This window comes from Podarcis raffonei, chromosome 17, assembly GCF_027172205.1.
Source record: "Podarcis raffonei isolate rPodRaf1 chromosome 17, rPodRaf1.pri, whole genome shotgun sequence".
Classification (NCBI taxonomy): domain Eukaryota; kingdom Metazoa; phylum Chordata; class Lepidosauria; order Squamata; family Lacertidae; genus Podarcis; species Podarcis raffonei.
This window is the reverse complement of record NC_070618.1, coordinates 10,476,425-10,491,693: the sequence shown is the minus strand read 5'-3', so window position 1 is coordinate 10,491,693 and position 15,269 is coordinate 10,476,425. Positions and strand designations below refer to the sequence as shown.

The 15,269-nt window shown below is 40.8% G+C and overlaps 1 protein-coding gene across 1 annotated transcript in view; it reads right to left on the bottom strand.

Annotated features, from left to right (window-relative positions):
• Positions 1–13,683, bottom strand: part of DNAH6 (dynein axonemal heavy chain 6) — a 119,206-nt gene extending 105,523 nt beyond the window's left edge. Inside the window, exons 1-12 of the mRNA XM_053371332.1 lie at positions 13,384–13,683; positions 10,362–10,637; positions 9,617–9,793; positions 7,459–7,709; positions 6,735–7,002; positions 5,334–5,468; positions 5,111–5,234; positions 3,995–4,139; positions 3,465–3,642; positions 2,408–2,524; positions 1,082–1,282; positions 781–901 (exon numbers count right to left, since the gene is read on the bottom strand). Coding sequence (XP_053227307.1) covers positions 781–901; positions 1,082–1,282; positions 2,408–2,524; positions 3,465–3,642; positions 3,995–4,139; positions 5,111–5,234; positions 5,334–5,468; positions 6,735–7,002; positions 7,459–7,709; positions 9,617–9,793; positions 10,362–10,631 — 1,987 coding nt within the window. The 5' untranslated portion in view covers positions 10,632–10,637; positions 13,384–13,683. The remainder of the gene's footprint in view (positions 1–780; positions 902–1,081; positions 1,283–2,407; positions 2,525–3,464; positions 3,643–3,994; positions 4,140–5,110; positions 5,235–5,333; positions 5,469–6,734; positions 7,003–7,458; positions 7,710–9,616; positions 9,794–10,361; positions 10,638–13,383) is intronic.
• Positions 13,684–15,269: the final 1,586 nt, after the last annotated feature.

Here is a 15,269-nt window from a genome sequence, read left to right as displayed (position 1 = left end):
AATGATGCCTAAAAGGTGAAATGGAAAGCAACTCTTAATAAAAGCACCTTATCTCTGAACAAGCAGGAGTACAGTTAGGAAGGATTTCCTCTGCCTGAGAGGGACTGGGTTCATGGGCTAAGGCTGGGAGAATAACAGCTTGCCTAAGGCTGCCTAGTGAGTTCATAATTAAGCTGCAATTTGAAACGGGAATTTTGTAGCTCACAAATAGTTAGTACATCACAACCGGTTCACCATACGACATGTATAAGAAATATGAAGGTAAAGGGAACTCTGACTGTTAGGTCCAGTCGCGGACGACTCATCTCATTTTACTGGCCGAGGGAGCTGGCATACAGCTTCCGGGTCATGTGGCCAGCATGACTAAGCCGCTTCTGGCGAACCAGAGCAGCGCACGGAAACACCGTTTACCTTCCAGCTGGAGTGGTACCTATTTATCTACTTGCACTTCGTGTTTTCAAACTGCTAGGTTGGCAGGAGCTGGGACCGAGCAACGGGAGCTCACCCTGTTGCGGGGATTCGAATCGCCGACCTTCTGATCGGCAAACCCTAGCTCTGTGATTTAACCCACAGCGCCACCCGCATCCCATATAAGAAATTTAGGATCACTCTAACAGAACAAATTTCTTCTGAAGATCACGTCTAAAGAATCTCTGTTGTCAGGAACGTTATGAAAACTATATGGATGTTTGCTGGCATAATCCAGCCTGCTAAGCAGATCACTGAATGCACTACTGAGCGGCTTCAAAAATACCTAGCAAGCTATGAAACAAATTTTACCAGGTTCTTCTTTCTTCAGAGCTTCCAAATCAAGGCTTTCATTTTCTTTGAAAAATAAACGAAACTTTTCAAAAGTAGATGCATACAAGTTGACTGCTTCAAATCCTGAATAGATTGTTTCCTAAACATTAACAGAAAAGTATTTAATCATAATAATATTGAGGGCAAGAGATTCAATAAGGGACAAGTGACAAGCTGGGGTGCTTATTTACTCATAAGCTGACATGGGGGGTGGCACCAGCTTGCCATTTCAAACAGAGAACAGGAATGTAAATAGGCTTCCACAAAAGGTGGTCTATACCTTTATTTGTGAGATAATGTTCTGGAGATGTCTATCATCCTTGAACATTATTGACAAGCTTGGTCCTTCACCACATGTTTTTTCTTCAATTTTGTTGTTAATAACAGGGCGAGTAAAAGCATCAAAATATCTATCAGGAACAAGGTTTGCAACAGATAACACAGTTGCCTGAAACTGATTCACAATGTCTGACATTCCATCCTGTTGGGCAAAATAGAAGAAATGTATAAAAAACGCTGGTTGTACTGGAAGAATATGAAAATGAAAAACAATACTTAGTATTTGTAAAGCGTTTTTAAAGCGTTCAATGCTCTTCACACATCACTGTTGCAATATTTACAACGATACCGCAAGGTAGGCATTATTATCCCCATACTGCAGGTGGCAGAGGGGCCTCAGGCTGAGAGAAGGTGTGTTGCCTTCATGAAATAGGTAATATTCAAAGCATTGGGTTTCTTGTATTTAGCTCATTCTCCCACCCACTATGTTGCAATGCCTATGGGAATCACGCAAGCAGGTCATGAGCCACTCATTTTCTGGTATTCAGAGGCATACAGTCTCCAATACTGGAAGTGCCACATCCCTCTCCTCAGCTGGGAAGGAGCTCATATACACAGTTACGCCGGGTCTCCATCTCAGTGTAATATCAGAAAACCCTTTTCCCCTCTTTCTGGAGGAGAGGGTCTTGGCAGTGGCGGATCTTGGGGTCTCAAATTTCAGTGGTGCTCTGTGCGACACCCAAATTTGGCGCTCTTCCACCTCTCATGCTCCATTCTAAATAATAATTGCAGCGTTCCAGAGACTCTGTGCCCAGTGTGACTGAACTGGTTGTGCTCCCCTAAATCTGCCTCTGCTTATGGCAAAAACAAACAAAGACTTGCTGATCCCTGATCATCATTATTTTGCATCGATGGAGAACTGGTAGGTCCACGAAGAGGTCCTCCTGCCTCTGAATACTAGTCAGATAACTTTGCTACATGGTCACTCCTCTCTGCAGCCTCTGTCACTATATAGAAAGCCCCTTCACATGCTTCCTTCTGCAGTGCTGCTACCCCCATTCCTGTTTACCTGCACCCAGATGTGGATCATCCAGATAATTGATAATGGGTGAGCCTTGCTCATTTTGTTTTGCCCTGGATTCCCAGCAACACCGGGCAGATTTCAGGCCAGCTAAGAACCGTGACCATCAAAAGCTCACCCGAGCGATCCCTATGCATCCCAGACCAATGTCCAATCAAATGCTATATCCTGCATGCAAAAGTAGGATTATGATGACAAATCAAGTTTCATACAGCAATCTAAAGTAAAGTAAAATTATTCTTAAACCTGGTAATCCTCCACAGTTGGTTCAAATAACAGAGCATTGATTTCTAAAATTAGCTCTAGAAGAAACATGGGAGTAAGTGACTCTTCGTCCTCCGCTCCTATAATCACTGAAGTTCCCTAAAACAAAACAAAACAAAATCAGAAAATGAATATAAGTTCTTAGGTTAGAAACAAGATTTCATTTTCTCTGGTCTAACACATTGACAACAAGAAAAAGTAGGTGAAAAGCCAATGACAGTGTTATTGTCATGTCCCTGTTCTCACATGTCCACAAATTTGCAAATTATATGTATATTCTCAAATAGGTAAAGTTGATGGGGGGGATCTTAATCTGGAGATAGCTGAATGACAACAGGGATTATCAAACTTTACTTACACACCCCTTAATGACTTGGGGGAATTGACAAAAGATCACTGCATCTCAGTATGAATTAGAATAAAACATTTATTAATTAACATGTGTCAAGATTGCAATCAGTGAGGAAAAGAGCTTGTGACAGTCTGTTCTACAAAGAGGGGAAGAGAACAATGTTCTGCGTTTCACCATTGCCCAAGGGTTCCAGCAGTGGCTAGGCCCATATTGTTTGGTGGTGGGTCTACGTGGGTTGCAGATCCTTGCTTCTTTTATCAAAACTTTCAGGGATTATGTTTGAGCCCGTGTTGAGAAGCTTTAAACTGTATTGTTTAGCACTGGCATGATTTTGCAGAGTAGGGGATAGGGGAGGTTAGTTATGCAAGCTTCCTTCTGCTCACACAATACTGGATAGAACCCAGTACAGTGGTACCTCATGTTAAGAACTTAATTCGTTCCGGAGGTCTGTTCTTAACCTGAAACTGTTCTTAACCTGAAGCACCACTTTAGCTAATGGAGCCTCCTGCTGCTGCCGTGCCGCTGCCGCACAATTTCAGTTCTCATCCTGAAGCAAAGTTCTTAACCCGAGGTAATATTTCTGGGTTAGCGGAGTCTGTAACCTGAAGCGTATGTAACCCGAGGTACCACTGTAGTGACCATGGACAATGTGATGGAGCAAACTGTTTCAAACAACTCGGACTTTACCTTCTTTTCCACAACAGCAACTTCAGGTGGCGTTTCTTCCGTATTCCACTTCCGAATAAGGTCTGCAGGAGGTGTCTTTTTCAACTTTTCAGTGAGGTAATTCAAAAGAGCAGTGACAGATTTTACTGCCAAGACATGCAAAGTGTTCACTATAAGGTAGTCAGCAAGACGAATAAAGCTGGAAGGAAAGAACAATGAATCAGAGCCCTTCATTTTTACTGAAACCGAGACTTTGCCAGGAGTAAATGCAAAGTGAATATATTTGTGAATGTACAGACACAGGATTACAGCCATCTCACTTGCAAGACGCACTTCCACTAAAGTACATTCTTATTCTGACTGCCAGGGCTGATTGGTTAACTGAGGTTTGGCAGGAACCTCCAATGACTAACACAGGGAGGCAGGCCAGCCCAGCCAACTGGTGGGTCCCAAGGGGCCGCGGTGCTGTGTGCAGTCCTGCAAAGGGCACCCATGAAGAAGGTGTGAGCGCTCACTATTACACGTGGACCTGCAAAGAGCCAAATACCAACCATGTCAGCCTTTCACAAGTAGCCCTTTTGTTGGCCTGTTCAGTATACGTCATTTTTTCAGCTTGGTCACCATAAGGATCTTTGTCAGAACGACGAATAATGGCACTTCCAGTATTTAGTCTTCCTGTTACCATTGTTACCTGTTCTGGAGGAAATAAAAGCACATGTTACTGAAACCATTTCAAGTACTAAGCTAAACCAATATTTCTACAGCGATAAGCATCATTTCGCTCACACTGAGTTGATTATAGGGACGGGGGAAGCAATTATTTGCTACATATAACAACATCTGGTGCAATGCCATTAAGAAAGTTTGCTAAAATCCTATGGAGCAATTGGAGGCAAACCTAACATATTCTGACTTAGACATTAAATTTTGTAATATTCTGTGATTCCCTTTGCTGCAATTCATCGATGACCCTATTCTCCATAATTTCCCCAAACATGAACAAGCCTGCTCGGATCTCAGGCATAAATGCTCCTTCTATTGCTCCAGCATGGCTGCATGGAGTAGAAATATCTGCTTTTATGGTAAAAACTCCAGTTCTCTGCTAAGGCCAAACTGGGGAACTTAGTTACTTAATGCTATTGTTTGTTAACAAGCCAGGATATATCACCATTTGAACCTGGCATGTTTTAACTAACCACAGTTCCCTAAATTCATATGTCAAGGGGAACCATGATTATTTCAAAATCAAGTGTTTGATCTTCTCTTCACACGTCTGAAGAAGAGACAGAGACAACATATGAGCTCAAAGATCAAAGAATAAGAAATCAAGATAACAAATTCTTCATAAAAGAATGGAAATGGTTTATTGAATATTTACAGATAAATTGTAAACAGATAAAAACATTAGCAGGATTATTGTAATAATCTGCAGCTTTATGAGAGCATATATTTACAGTAGATAATTAAATGAGTAAATAAAATGAATTTGGATGTGCATGAAAAATAAATTTAAGGAACCGCAGAAAAGGGGGGGAGTCAAATTTTGAACTGTTAAATGGATTGTAAAAAAGCTTGTGCAGTTTATTTCATTTATGTCTGAATTGGGACCAATTCCTTGCAACTAGAATAAGGACCCTGAAATTGTTTCTTAAATGTCACTTTTGTACCTGTACTTTCCGTTGCATAAAAGTAATCATCAGGAGTGAAACCAGCTTCAAGCAGTGTAGTTCGACATGCACCTCTAACCACTTCTTTAGCTAATTCCCTGAACTCCGACAGATGAGCTGCCACCTGAAAGGTACAGTGCAGGTAGAGAATAATTGATATTAAAACTAAGAAATAAAGATTTATATGAAATCTTGATAAAGTGAACCAATGAAACCCACTTACATCTTTTAGCTGGCTGAACTGAGTACCTTTAAATTCCATCAGGGTATATAAATAGCCCTTTTCAATTTGGCAAAGTGCCATATCGCTGAGCCGGTAACACATTTCTTGGATGTTAAGTATTGCTGGTCTCAGACACTGTAAAATAGTCAGAAAGTGTTAGTGAGACGAAAGCTAAAGTCCTAAAACTCTATTAGCATCACCTTTTTTTTTTTGAAACAATGGGTTTCCAGAAGACCATGTACAGAATAGGTACCCACAGTACCCACTAAGGACGGGTGATCTTTGTTAATTCTCCATTCTGTCTGCAGCACCCTTAAAAACTACTACAGAACAGAGTAAGAAACAGCAGAGGGGGCTACTAGGGACAAGAATCAGTGAAATTCAACTCTCCCTTTCTGTTAACATCTGCTGTATCAAAGGCCCTTCCATTCGCAGAATAACTCCTTCTGTAAATGGAAGAATAACTTTTTAGATTACGAACTTCAGCAACTTTCTATACTGATTTATGTCTGGCATAACGGAACAAAGGTATGCTGATTTCAATATATCTCAGCAACAGGAAAATTGCAATATATTATAATTTTAGCATGCATATGTTTTCATAATGTAGTTTAGCATTAAAACCTCTGTAAAAATAATTTTAAAACTTATAATTGATTTTATATACAACTTTGGAGAGAAATAATCTGCTTCCCTTGGAGGGCAGCTGAGGGGAACGCTATAGGCCCATGAGTGGAGATGAAGGTCCACCGCTGAAGGCTTCCCCAGTCACTGTTCCACTGATGGTGGCGGCCAGGAATAAGGTATGTTTGGTATGTGTCAGGGAAGCCACGGAATTCAAACGCCTCATTCTTCCAACATACCTCCAAAATAGACCCAGAGCCACAACAGCCCCAGAGCTGACATTAAATTCTCTCCAATTGAAGTAAACAGCTTAGATCCTAACTAGATGTCCCTTTCCATTCATGAATGGGATTGAGATCCAGCAGGGGATCATATCAGCTGAAAGCAGGAGGCAATTTTTGCCCATTCCTCCTTTAGCCCTCTGCACTGCCTCTTATGCCAGTTCAGGAAGTCACGTAATTCTCATGAGCAGATGGGGGGTGGGCAATGGGGATTGCAAGGTGTAGCTGCTTTTACCTGCTTCCATGGGTAGGATTCTCATGAGATACTCCTGCCAGGAAGGAGGAAAGGTGCATGAAAGAAACAAATTAAGCCAACCACACATACCCACCATCTACCCTGAGTACAGCGAGCTACCAGGGCATTGAAGGGAATGTGGTAGTTGCTCTGCCACAGATTGTCTGCCTGAGTGTTCAAGGTCCTTCATATGCATTACTTCAGGGGCTACACACACACCCACACACACCCACACACACACCACACAATTGAAATACATACAGCATTAACAATGAATAAGTTCTTCTGTAGAGCTTTGCGGTAAAAATGAATCGTCTTGGAGCGGACATGTTTCCTCCATACGTTAAAGGCCTTCCACTTGCGAAATATAGTGAATATAGTAATTTTGGAAAGTGCTCTGTGATATAGATATTCCTGCTCCCAGCGTTCAAGCTCCAGATATTCAACCTCTCCGTTATACGTGTGAATAACTGCATTCGGGCTGATCGTGTAGTAGTCATTTTTGTTAACGCAATCGTAAGTTACGATTCTAAAAGAGAAAGGAAAACATTTAACAGAACTCGAGATCGGTGTTTTCCTATTGCTCCACTGCACTGTTAAAAATAACAACATCAACCCTTAAGCCGTACAAATTAATTGGTCTATTGACCAACTGTTTGAAAGCAACTCTCCCCTTTCTAAAGAAACAAGAGAGCAAAGAAGCCAAGCTTTAAAATGTGAGTGCAAGGTCTCATTATTAGTATTATTCCATCAAAATATCCATGATGTGAGTTCAGCAATACACCTATTGGATAAGAAAAATAAATCAAACAGTACACTATATGCTAGGTTTCATACCCCCTCTCCACTGAGTAAAGACACAAGAGAATTAGCCAGCATCAAAAAGGAGGCAGGTATTGTAATAAAGTAAATTTTTAATTCGCATCAAAGTTAACATTACTGTATTTAAAACTGAGCATAATAAAATATAAATTGAGCAACTCACTTCAGGTTATAACAATCATATTCATTTGATGACCTAGGCACTGCAGGAGTCATGTATAGGAATCCAAGATGTTTGTTCTGACATATTATCCTTACAATTTCGAGAGGTTCTGTAATATTAGCTTTAATAACATCTTCTGGTTCCTTAAATTTACGAACAGGAGAGGCACTTGGTAGGCAGGCACTTAGTTTTACCACACCACGTGGCTGTTTAGGAGGAGTGGGAACTCGTGCCGCCTTGTCACTCAGTAACTGTAAGAGGAAAGTATAGATCACTGTTCACTTGAAAACTTCAAATTCTTCTTGTTCAGTTGATTCCCTAATATATTTTTTGCGACTTTTGAAAAACTCAGTATCTTCTTTCAGATACATATGCAAAATTATAAAGCTGCCTCTGTAACAATTATGTTAATAAGGGCTGGTTAACATGGCAATTGGCTTTTTTAATATATATACAATGATGTGATTCATATGTGCACTAGCAGCAGCTAGCTTTGGGTTAGCATACTGCCCTTTCCCCTCCTCCAGCTCAATTGCAGGGAGACTTTCACTTCCTGTTTTAAACTAACCATTGTTTCACGTTATGTCCACACGTTGGAGGAACTCTGATTAGTTTAAACTTTGGTTCCTTTATGTGTGTTTGATGATCTTGGCTTGTTTCAACAAACCATACTTTGAACTAACCAGAGTTTCCCCCAGTTCATATGCCAAGTAACCAGAAACCGATTTATTTAAAACAATAAGCAGATGCTTCCAACCTCCTTTTCATAACTATGCTAGATAAGGAAAGGGTAAGAGGCAGTGTTCACTGCTGTTTGTCCTTAAAAAAAAAAGCCTGCCATTCTGGGAAGATGAGAACCATTTACAGCATGTTTTGATGCACCTTTTGATATAAGGAACAAGAGCAAACAGCCACAATCTCTTCTGTGCTGTTCCTCCCATCTGAAGTAGATATTGCAAATGGAAGCCATGGAGACTGCCCTGGGCTGCCTTTTTTTACACACTATTATCTCCAAATAACAGGAACAAGGAAGCCCAGCCAAATACATACAGGTGGCTACCATCTTACACGTGTCCAATTGACGCAGGATCACTGACACGCAGGTCATTTTGGACCTAGAAGGCAGAACGAGGGTGGGGTGGAACAAGGCACACTTATATGCGCTCCACCTACACACACAGGGGCCGGGAACGGAAACTCTGTGCGAAATGGCTGCCACCTGCAATGGAGCATGCATTGTGCAGGCTATACTGGTTCAGAATGACCCTAAAGATGGCTACACACAAAGAGTATCTGGGTGGTGAATACAGATGTTCTCTGACACAATGTAATCACAATTCCATAGTGCAACAGTACAGTGACGTATTTGTGTGCTTTGCAAAGATGACTTGCAGCATTGAATCAGCTCCCACAGAGATCTATTTTAAAGTGGCCATCAAAATGCTGGCTTTTCTATGGGAAGGGTGATGAAACTCACTTTTTATGGCTATGGAAACCCATGTACAACATCACACAGTCACCTATTGCATAAAATTATACAGTCATCATAGTATGAAACCTAAATGGGATTTTCCGAATACCCCTAATGATCACCATAGAGTGCAAATCTTTTACAACCCCGAGGTGGGAAATTAATTAAGGTATCACAATTACAACCTCTACACACTTCTGGTGGTAATAGCAGCTTCAGTTCTCTCGTTCCCTGTTTGATGAACGTGTAAAATCTACCTGTTGCAAAGTGATTCCTTGGAATACCTAAAGGGACAGTTGGATATTTGCTCCAGGGTTATTAAGCAACAATTGCTTCATTGTGTTAGTTAACCATGTCAGAGCAATTCCAAATTTAGATAATGTGGGCAAATGATGCCATGAATTGAATGATCCTTCCTTTTAGCAAGAGAAAGAAACTAAGAGGTTTGTTTTTACGGATCCTCATATTTAAGAAGACTTGAAAAAGCAATACAAGAAGCACCTTATAAAGCATATTTCACAGGTAATTTTTCATTAGCTCCAAGAAGATACAGATCAACATTTTATTACTTGTTCTATTGTTTCTTGAATTATGCAGTGCAAGCTGCCTTGAAAATATTGAAAGACAAGTTTAAGATGGGGTTTTTAAAAAATAATAATAATCACAATATGTAAAGGTGGGTGATACCTGTCTTTGCTTTAATAACTCTTGCTGAAGCTCAGCTAATGTTGGTTCTGGAGGAGGCCATTTTCTTTTCTCTGCTGAAGTTGTAGGTTGTAATACTCCAGCAGCTAACAATTTCTCCCTGTTCTTCTGGAATATATACTCAGGTTGCTTGTGTTGCTGATATATTTTTAATACAGGCTGCATTGAGGATTATGGAAGATAGTTTGAAATAAAATTATCCATGCAAATGACAAATTTTATACCATTTAAATAAACAACAATCACAAATTAGGCTGGCACAAATGTATCCGTAGTAAAATAATTGAGAAAGAGGAGGAGGAGAGAACCTGTTGCCCATTCCGTTAATCATCATCAAGGTATCAGGAGGGATAGATCTGCTCCAGTACAGTGTTTAAATTTAGCACAAAAGTGATATAAAAATCCAAAATTGATCAAATAATAAATGTCCAACAATAATCCAACGCAAACTCTAGTCATCACAAAAAGCAGTTGGGAATATAGATCTGCAAACTTCTTTTCTTTCTTTCTTTTGCCACTGAGATTTGTAAATATCAATGTCAGCTGTGGGTAATGGACTTATTATTGCATAAATGAAGGATACAGGATTACACACATATTATTGTGCAAAGGGATGCAGTTGAATGTAGGTAGAGGCAAGGTTTCCAGGGAACTTCATGGGAGTTCAGGATAAAATAAAATATTAAAATAAAATAAAGCCTTATGAAGTCATTTCAAATCAACCTACCAGAGGCTCCAGTTTTATGGGCTGCTGTCGCTTTCTGGTTCTTTCTTGTGATTTTGTGTTATGTTCAAATTTCAGAGCTTCGGGATTTGCTTGCATCTGATTTGGAGCTGAACTAACCAGTCTTTTTTTAAATTCATTTCTTGCAATTGAATCTTTCCCACTTGAAGACGAGCGTTCTTCACTTAAACTGCCTTGCTCATTCCTGCTATCTGCATCTTCCGAAGGTTGTGGAGTAGGTTGTATGGAGGGCAATGACACCCTTTTAGGCATTATTCCCTGAAAATGACACACATCATGGTTGAAGTTTAATTTAACGACACTATCTCATGATTTTTAACCTTTGACAGAATATTCTGAATGATCCAATAGTAAGAAACAACAGCACAGGAAAATTAGCTGCCACAAAATTGTAATAGGAGAGACAAATCAACCTGATCATTATTAAACAGACTTGAGGAACAGCAAACTGTCAAGAGTGCTTTGTTTGCTTGAAGAATTGCCCCTGGGTAACCAAAATATTTGATCATTTTTATTCTATAAAAAGAAAATAAAAGTATGATTATAAAGGAAAGGGATGCTTGAATATCTGAAAGTAGTATTTGCCATTTTTATTTATAAAGTGTGTGTGTGTGTCAAATTCCACTAATTTCAGTGGAACTTCCTTCCAGAACAAACAACACAGAATTCAAATCCCTCTCTCTTACATCTCCTCCTTATTTAGTTTTATGCTGTTTTAATGCTGTATTTTAATTTTTGTTTAGATTTGTATTTTTCTGAAAATCTAATCCCTGGGGATTCTGAGCAGTTTATAAATACTTCTAATAAATACCTTACAAATATTTATACTGCTCTGCTTTCCTTCTTTTAGTATGTCATTTGTGCTATATTTTTTAATCATTCGAAGTACTTTTCATTTTTTTCTGCATAGATTTAGTTTAGGTACACATGGATTATTGTGTTGGTATTGCAGTGGTGGTACAATATAGGCAAGGAATCCAACACACGGGCATATGGTGGAAATAACAACAAATGAACTGGAACAGGGGATGCAAACCTGGCGCTCATTAAGGCCTTCATTGGCTCCTACAGCCAGAAGCCCCAGATGCTGAGCTTTAATTTTTTTAAAAAAAGTAAGTCTCCAGTCGTTTTAGGAATAAAGTTATGGGAAAAAATATGCAGGTACCTTTCTATGCAATTTATGTGAAAGAAGCACACTTGGCTGCTCCCACCTATCTGTACTAATATAGTTCCAATGCAAAAGAGAACATATTGAGAGGGCAGGATGGAGTGGGGGAGATTGAACCTGTTGAAATTCTCTCTTTTAGAATATTTTTCTTTGACAGATGAGCTGGGACACACAAACCCAAAGGAAGTTAGTAATATCTGCAGCCTCACCCATCATAGTCTTGTTTGCTTGGGGAGGGGCTGTTGTTCTGTTGCCATTTTTAACAGAGGAAGTAGAAAGAAGGACAACCAGGACTAGAAAAGCTCCTTTAGCTTTAAAAGTAGGTCAGAAGAAAATATTGCCCGTGTGTGAAGTTGCTTATCCAGGCAAGAGAAGCTGGACCTGCACTGGAGCCTTAGTCCTGTTTTGCATGGCATCAACCCCATAACCAACGAAGGCACATGCAATTTCTCCCTGAGCAGTCGCCCTCCTCCAAAAAATAAAAGTCTTCCACTATCTGGCAATGGGCGTGGCTTAGAACTGGATTGTGTTGGAAGCTGCCCAGAGTGGCTGGGGTATAAATAAAATTATTATTATTATCTGTGCTTTTTTCCAGAGGTACTCAAGAGCATGTGGTACTGGCACCTTTTTTTCTTTCTAGAAGAAAAGCACTGGTTAAAAGTGTGGCACCTTTTTTCTAGAAGCAAAGCACTGGTTAAAAGTGGTGCCTTTTTTCCAGAAGAACAGCACTGGACAAAAGTGTGGCACCTTTTTTCTAGAAGAAAAACACTGGTTAAAAGTGGCATCTTTTTTCTTTCTAGAAGACAAGCACTGGTTAAAAGTGTGGCACCTTTTTTCGAGGAGAAAAGCAATGGTTAAAAGTGTGGCACCTTTTTTCTAGAAGACAAGCACTGGTTAAAAGTGGCATCTTTTTTCTTTCCAGAAGAACAGCACTGGACAAAAGTGTGGCACCTTTTTTCTAGAAGAAAAACACTGGTTAAAAGTGGCATCTTTTTTCTTTCTAGAAGACAAGCACTGGTTAAAAGTGTGGCACCTTTTTTCTAGGAGAAAAGCACTGGTTAAAAGTGTGGCACTTTTTTCTAGAAGCCAAGCACTGGTTAAAAGTGGCATCTTTTTTCTTTCTAGAAGACAAGCACTGGTTCAAAGTGTGACACCTTTTTTCGAGGAGAAAAGCACTGGTTAAAAGTGGCATCTTTTTTCTTTCTAGAAGACAAGCACTGGTTAAAAGTGTGGCACCTTTTTTCTAGGAGAAAAGCACTGGTTAAAAGTGTGGCACTTTTTTCTAGAAGACAAGCACTGGTTAAAAGTGGCATCTTTTTTCTTTCTAGAAGACAAGCACTGGTTAAAAGTGTGGCACCTTTTTTCGAGGAGAAAAGCACTGGTTAAAAGTGGCATCTTTTTTCTTTCTAGAAGACAAGCACTGGTTAAAAGTGTGGCACCTTTTTTCTAGAAGACAAGCACTGGTTAAAAGTGGCATCTTTTTTCTTTCTAGAAGACAAGCACTGGTTAAAAGTGTGGCACCTTTTTTCGAGGAGAAAAGCACTGGTGCTGATGACTGCAGCTCTTATGGAAGGCAACGGACGGAGTGGTTAAAGTGTTGGGCTTGGGGACCTGGGAGACCAGGGTTCAGATCCCACTTGCCCATAAAGCTCACAGGGTGACCACAGGCCAGCCACTGCCCCTTCGCCTATCCTACCTCACAGGGCTGTTGTGAGGTGGAGTGGTGCCAGCTCCTTCAATGCACTAAACAACAACAGTAATAATAATAATAATATATAAAAACGGGGGGGGGGGAGAAGGCGGCCAGGGATGAATGGCGGAGCAGAGACAAAATACCTTTTGCCCAAAAGGAGAGCTTTCAAAAAGTCGCGGTCCACTGCCGGGAAGTCAGAGCGCTCCCACTTCTTCGCATTCAAGAAAAGGAAGAAAAGCGGCAGAAACTTCTCCGCTCTCCAGAGAGTCTTCCCGTTGCCAGGCAACCTCCCGCCTAACTCAATTTCCCATGGTTCCTCGGGCGGGACGCGGAGGAGGCGGAGGGTCTCCATGGTTACTGGAAGCGGCGGCTCGCGCGCTTTCCCTCGCAGCAGTCAATCAAGGCGGCGAGGCCCGCCCTCGTTTTCTCGCCCGTCGAAACTTAAAAGGGCGGGAAGGGCGTCCAGCTCCCTTCAGCTGCCTCCCCTCAGCAAACGAAGCCGTTTCACTCCAACCATTTGCACATGATTCTCGTGCAAATTGCCTACCCCATTGTAAAACAACCGGCGCTGTAGAAACAGAAGTTCTTTAACACACTGCAAGTGCTTCCAATACACTTATCCGATGACGCTTATACAGTACAGTGGTACCTCAGGTTACAGCCGCTTCAGGTTACAGACTCCGCTAACCCAGAAATATTACCTCGGGTTAAGAACTTTGCTTCAGGATGAGAAAAGAAATCGCGCAGCAGCGGGAGGCCCCATTAGCTAAAGTGGTGCTTCAGGTTAAGAACAGTTTCAGGTTAAGAACGGACCTCCAGAACGAATTAAGTTCTTAACCTGAGGTACCACTGTACTGTATAACAAGCCTGTAGGGTTAGACATTATTCCCATACTGCAAGGAGGGCAGCCGGCAGAAAATGCCTTTCTAAAGACCCCGCCGAAGTATTGCCACGACGCAGCAGCACCAGCTGCCTGTATTGCAATTTGCTATTTCCTTTTGTGCCTAGCCGGGGTTTAGAGGTCTTTCTGATCTAACCGAAAGCAACGTGCTGCTCTTTCCTCCCAAATCCCATCCCCACATCGCTTGGGCGACATCTAGTGTCAAAGCCTAGGGTTGAAAGCGCCTTCGTATTTTTTTTATTTATTATTATTTGGCAGGGCTTTGTAACGTGTTTATTGCAGATGCGACGTGCTGTTTGCACGAACTGTCAGGTGAAAATGCAAGCAGCCGCTTCCCATAACGGAAATGTAGCGTGAGAAGAGTCAGGCTGGCACGCTTCACCGACAAATGCATGAAAATTAACAATCAGCAATTTCGACAGACAGCATATAAAATATAAACACGCTAAAATCCTTCTGAATGCCCAAGCTACACAGAGAGATGCCATGCTATGTTAGTGCTTATACCCCGTTTCTTGAAAATGAATAAAATTTAAAATATAATTTAAAAAACGGAATAAACTGTTATGTGAAATAAAATAGAACACAAACAAAAACAAGGAAGTTCCCAAACCACAGAACTCAAAGATAGTATTTATATACTTACAATATCAAAACCTTCCTGACATTTTCTGCTAGCAATATTTTTTTCAAAACATATCCGTATTTTTTGGGGGGGGTGTTCCATCTTTGTCCTCACTCTTATCAAGTAGGTTGATTTAATTTGAAATTTCTGTAAACCAATTATTTCATAAGCCTCTTCATAAATAATTGCAACACAGGAAAAAAATCAATAATGAGAACTAATTATTCCAGAATGACTACAGATCTTGGTTCTATACACACAAATGAGATTCATTAGAATTCCTCAGGTGCTGCAAAGGCAAATAGAACCAGTCCCAATGCAGCTTGCACTCAGCACCAGGTGTAAACAGCACCAAATGCAAGCCTCAAAATGAAAAAGTGCCATTTGCAAGTCCCACAGTCAAGGAGCAGTCAGGAGCACACTTCGTTCTTTGCACTGGGGTGCTCTTTAATTTCAGCACCCAGTTTTCTGTTCGGTTCATATCCATGCTTAAGATGCCAGGT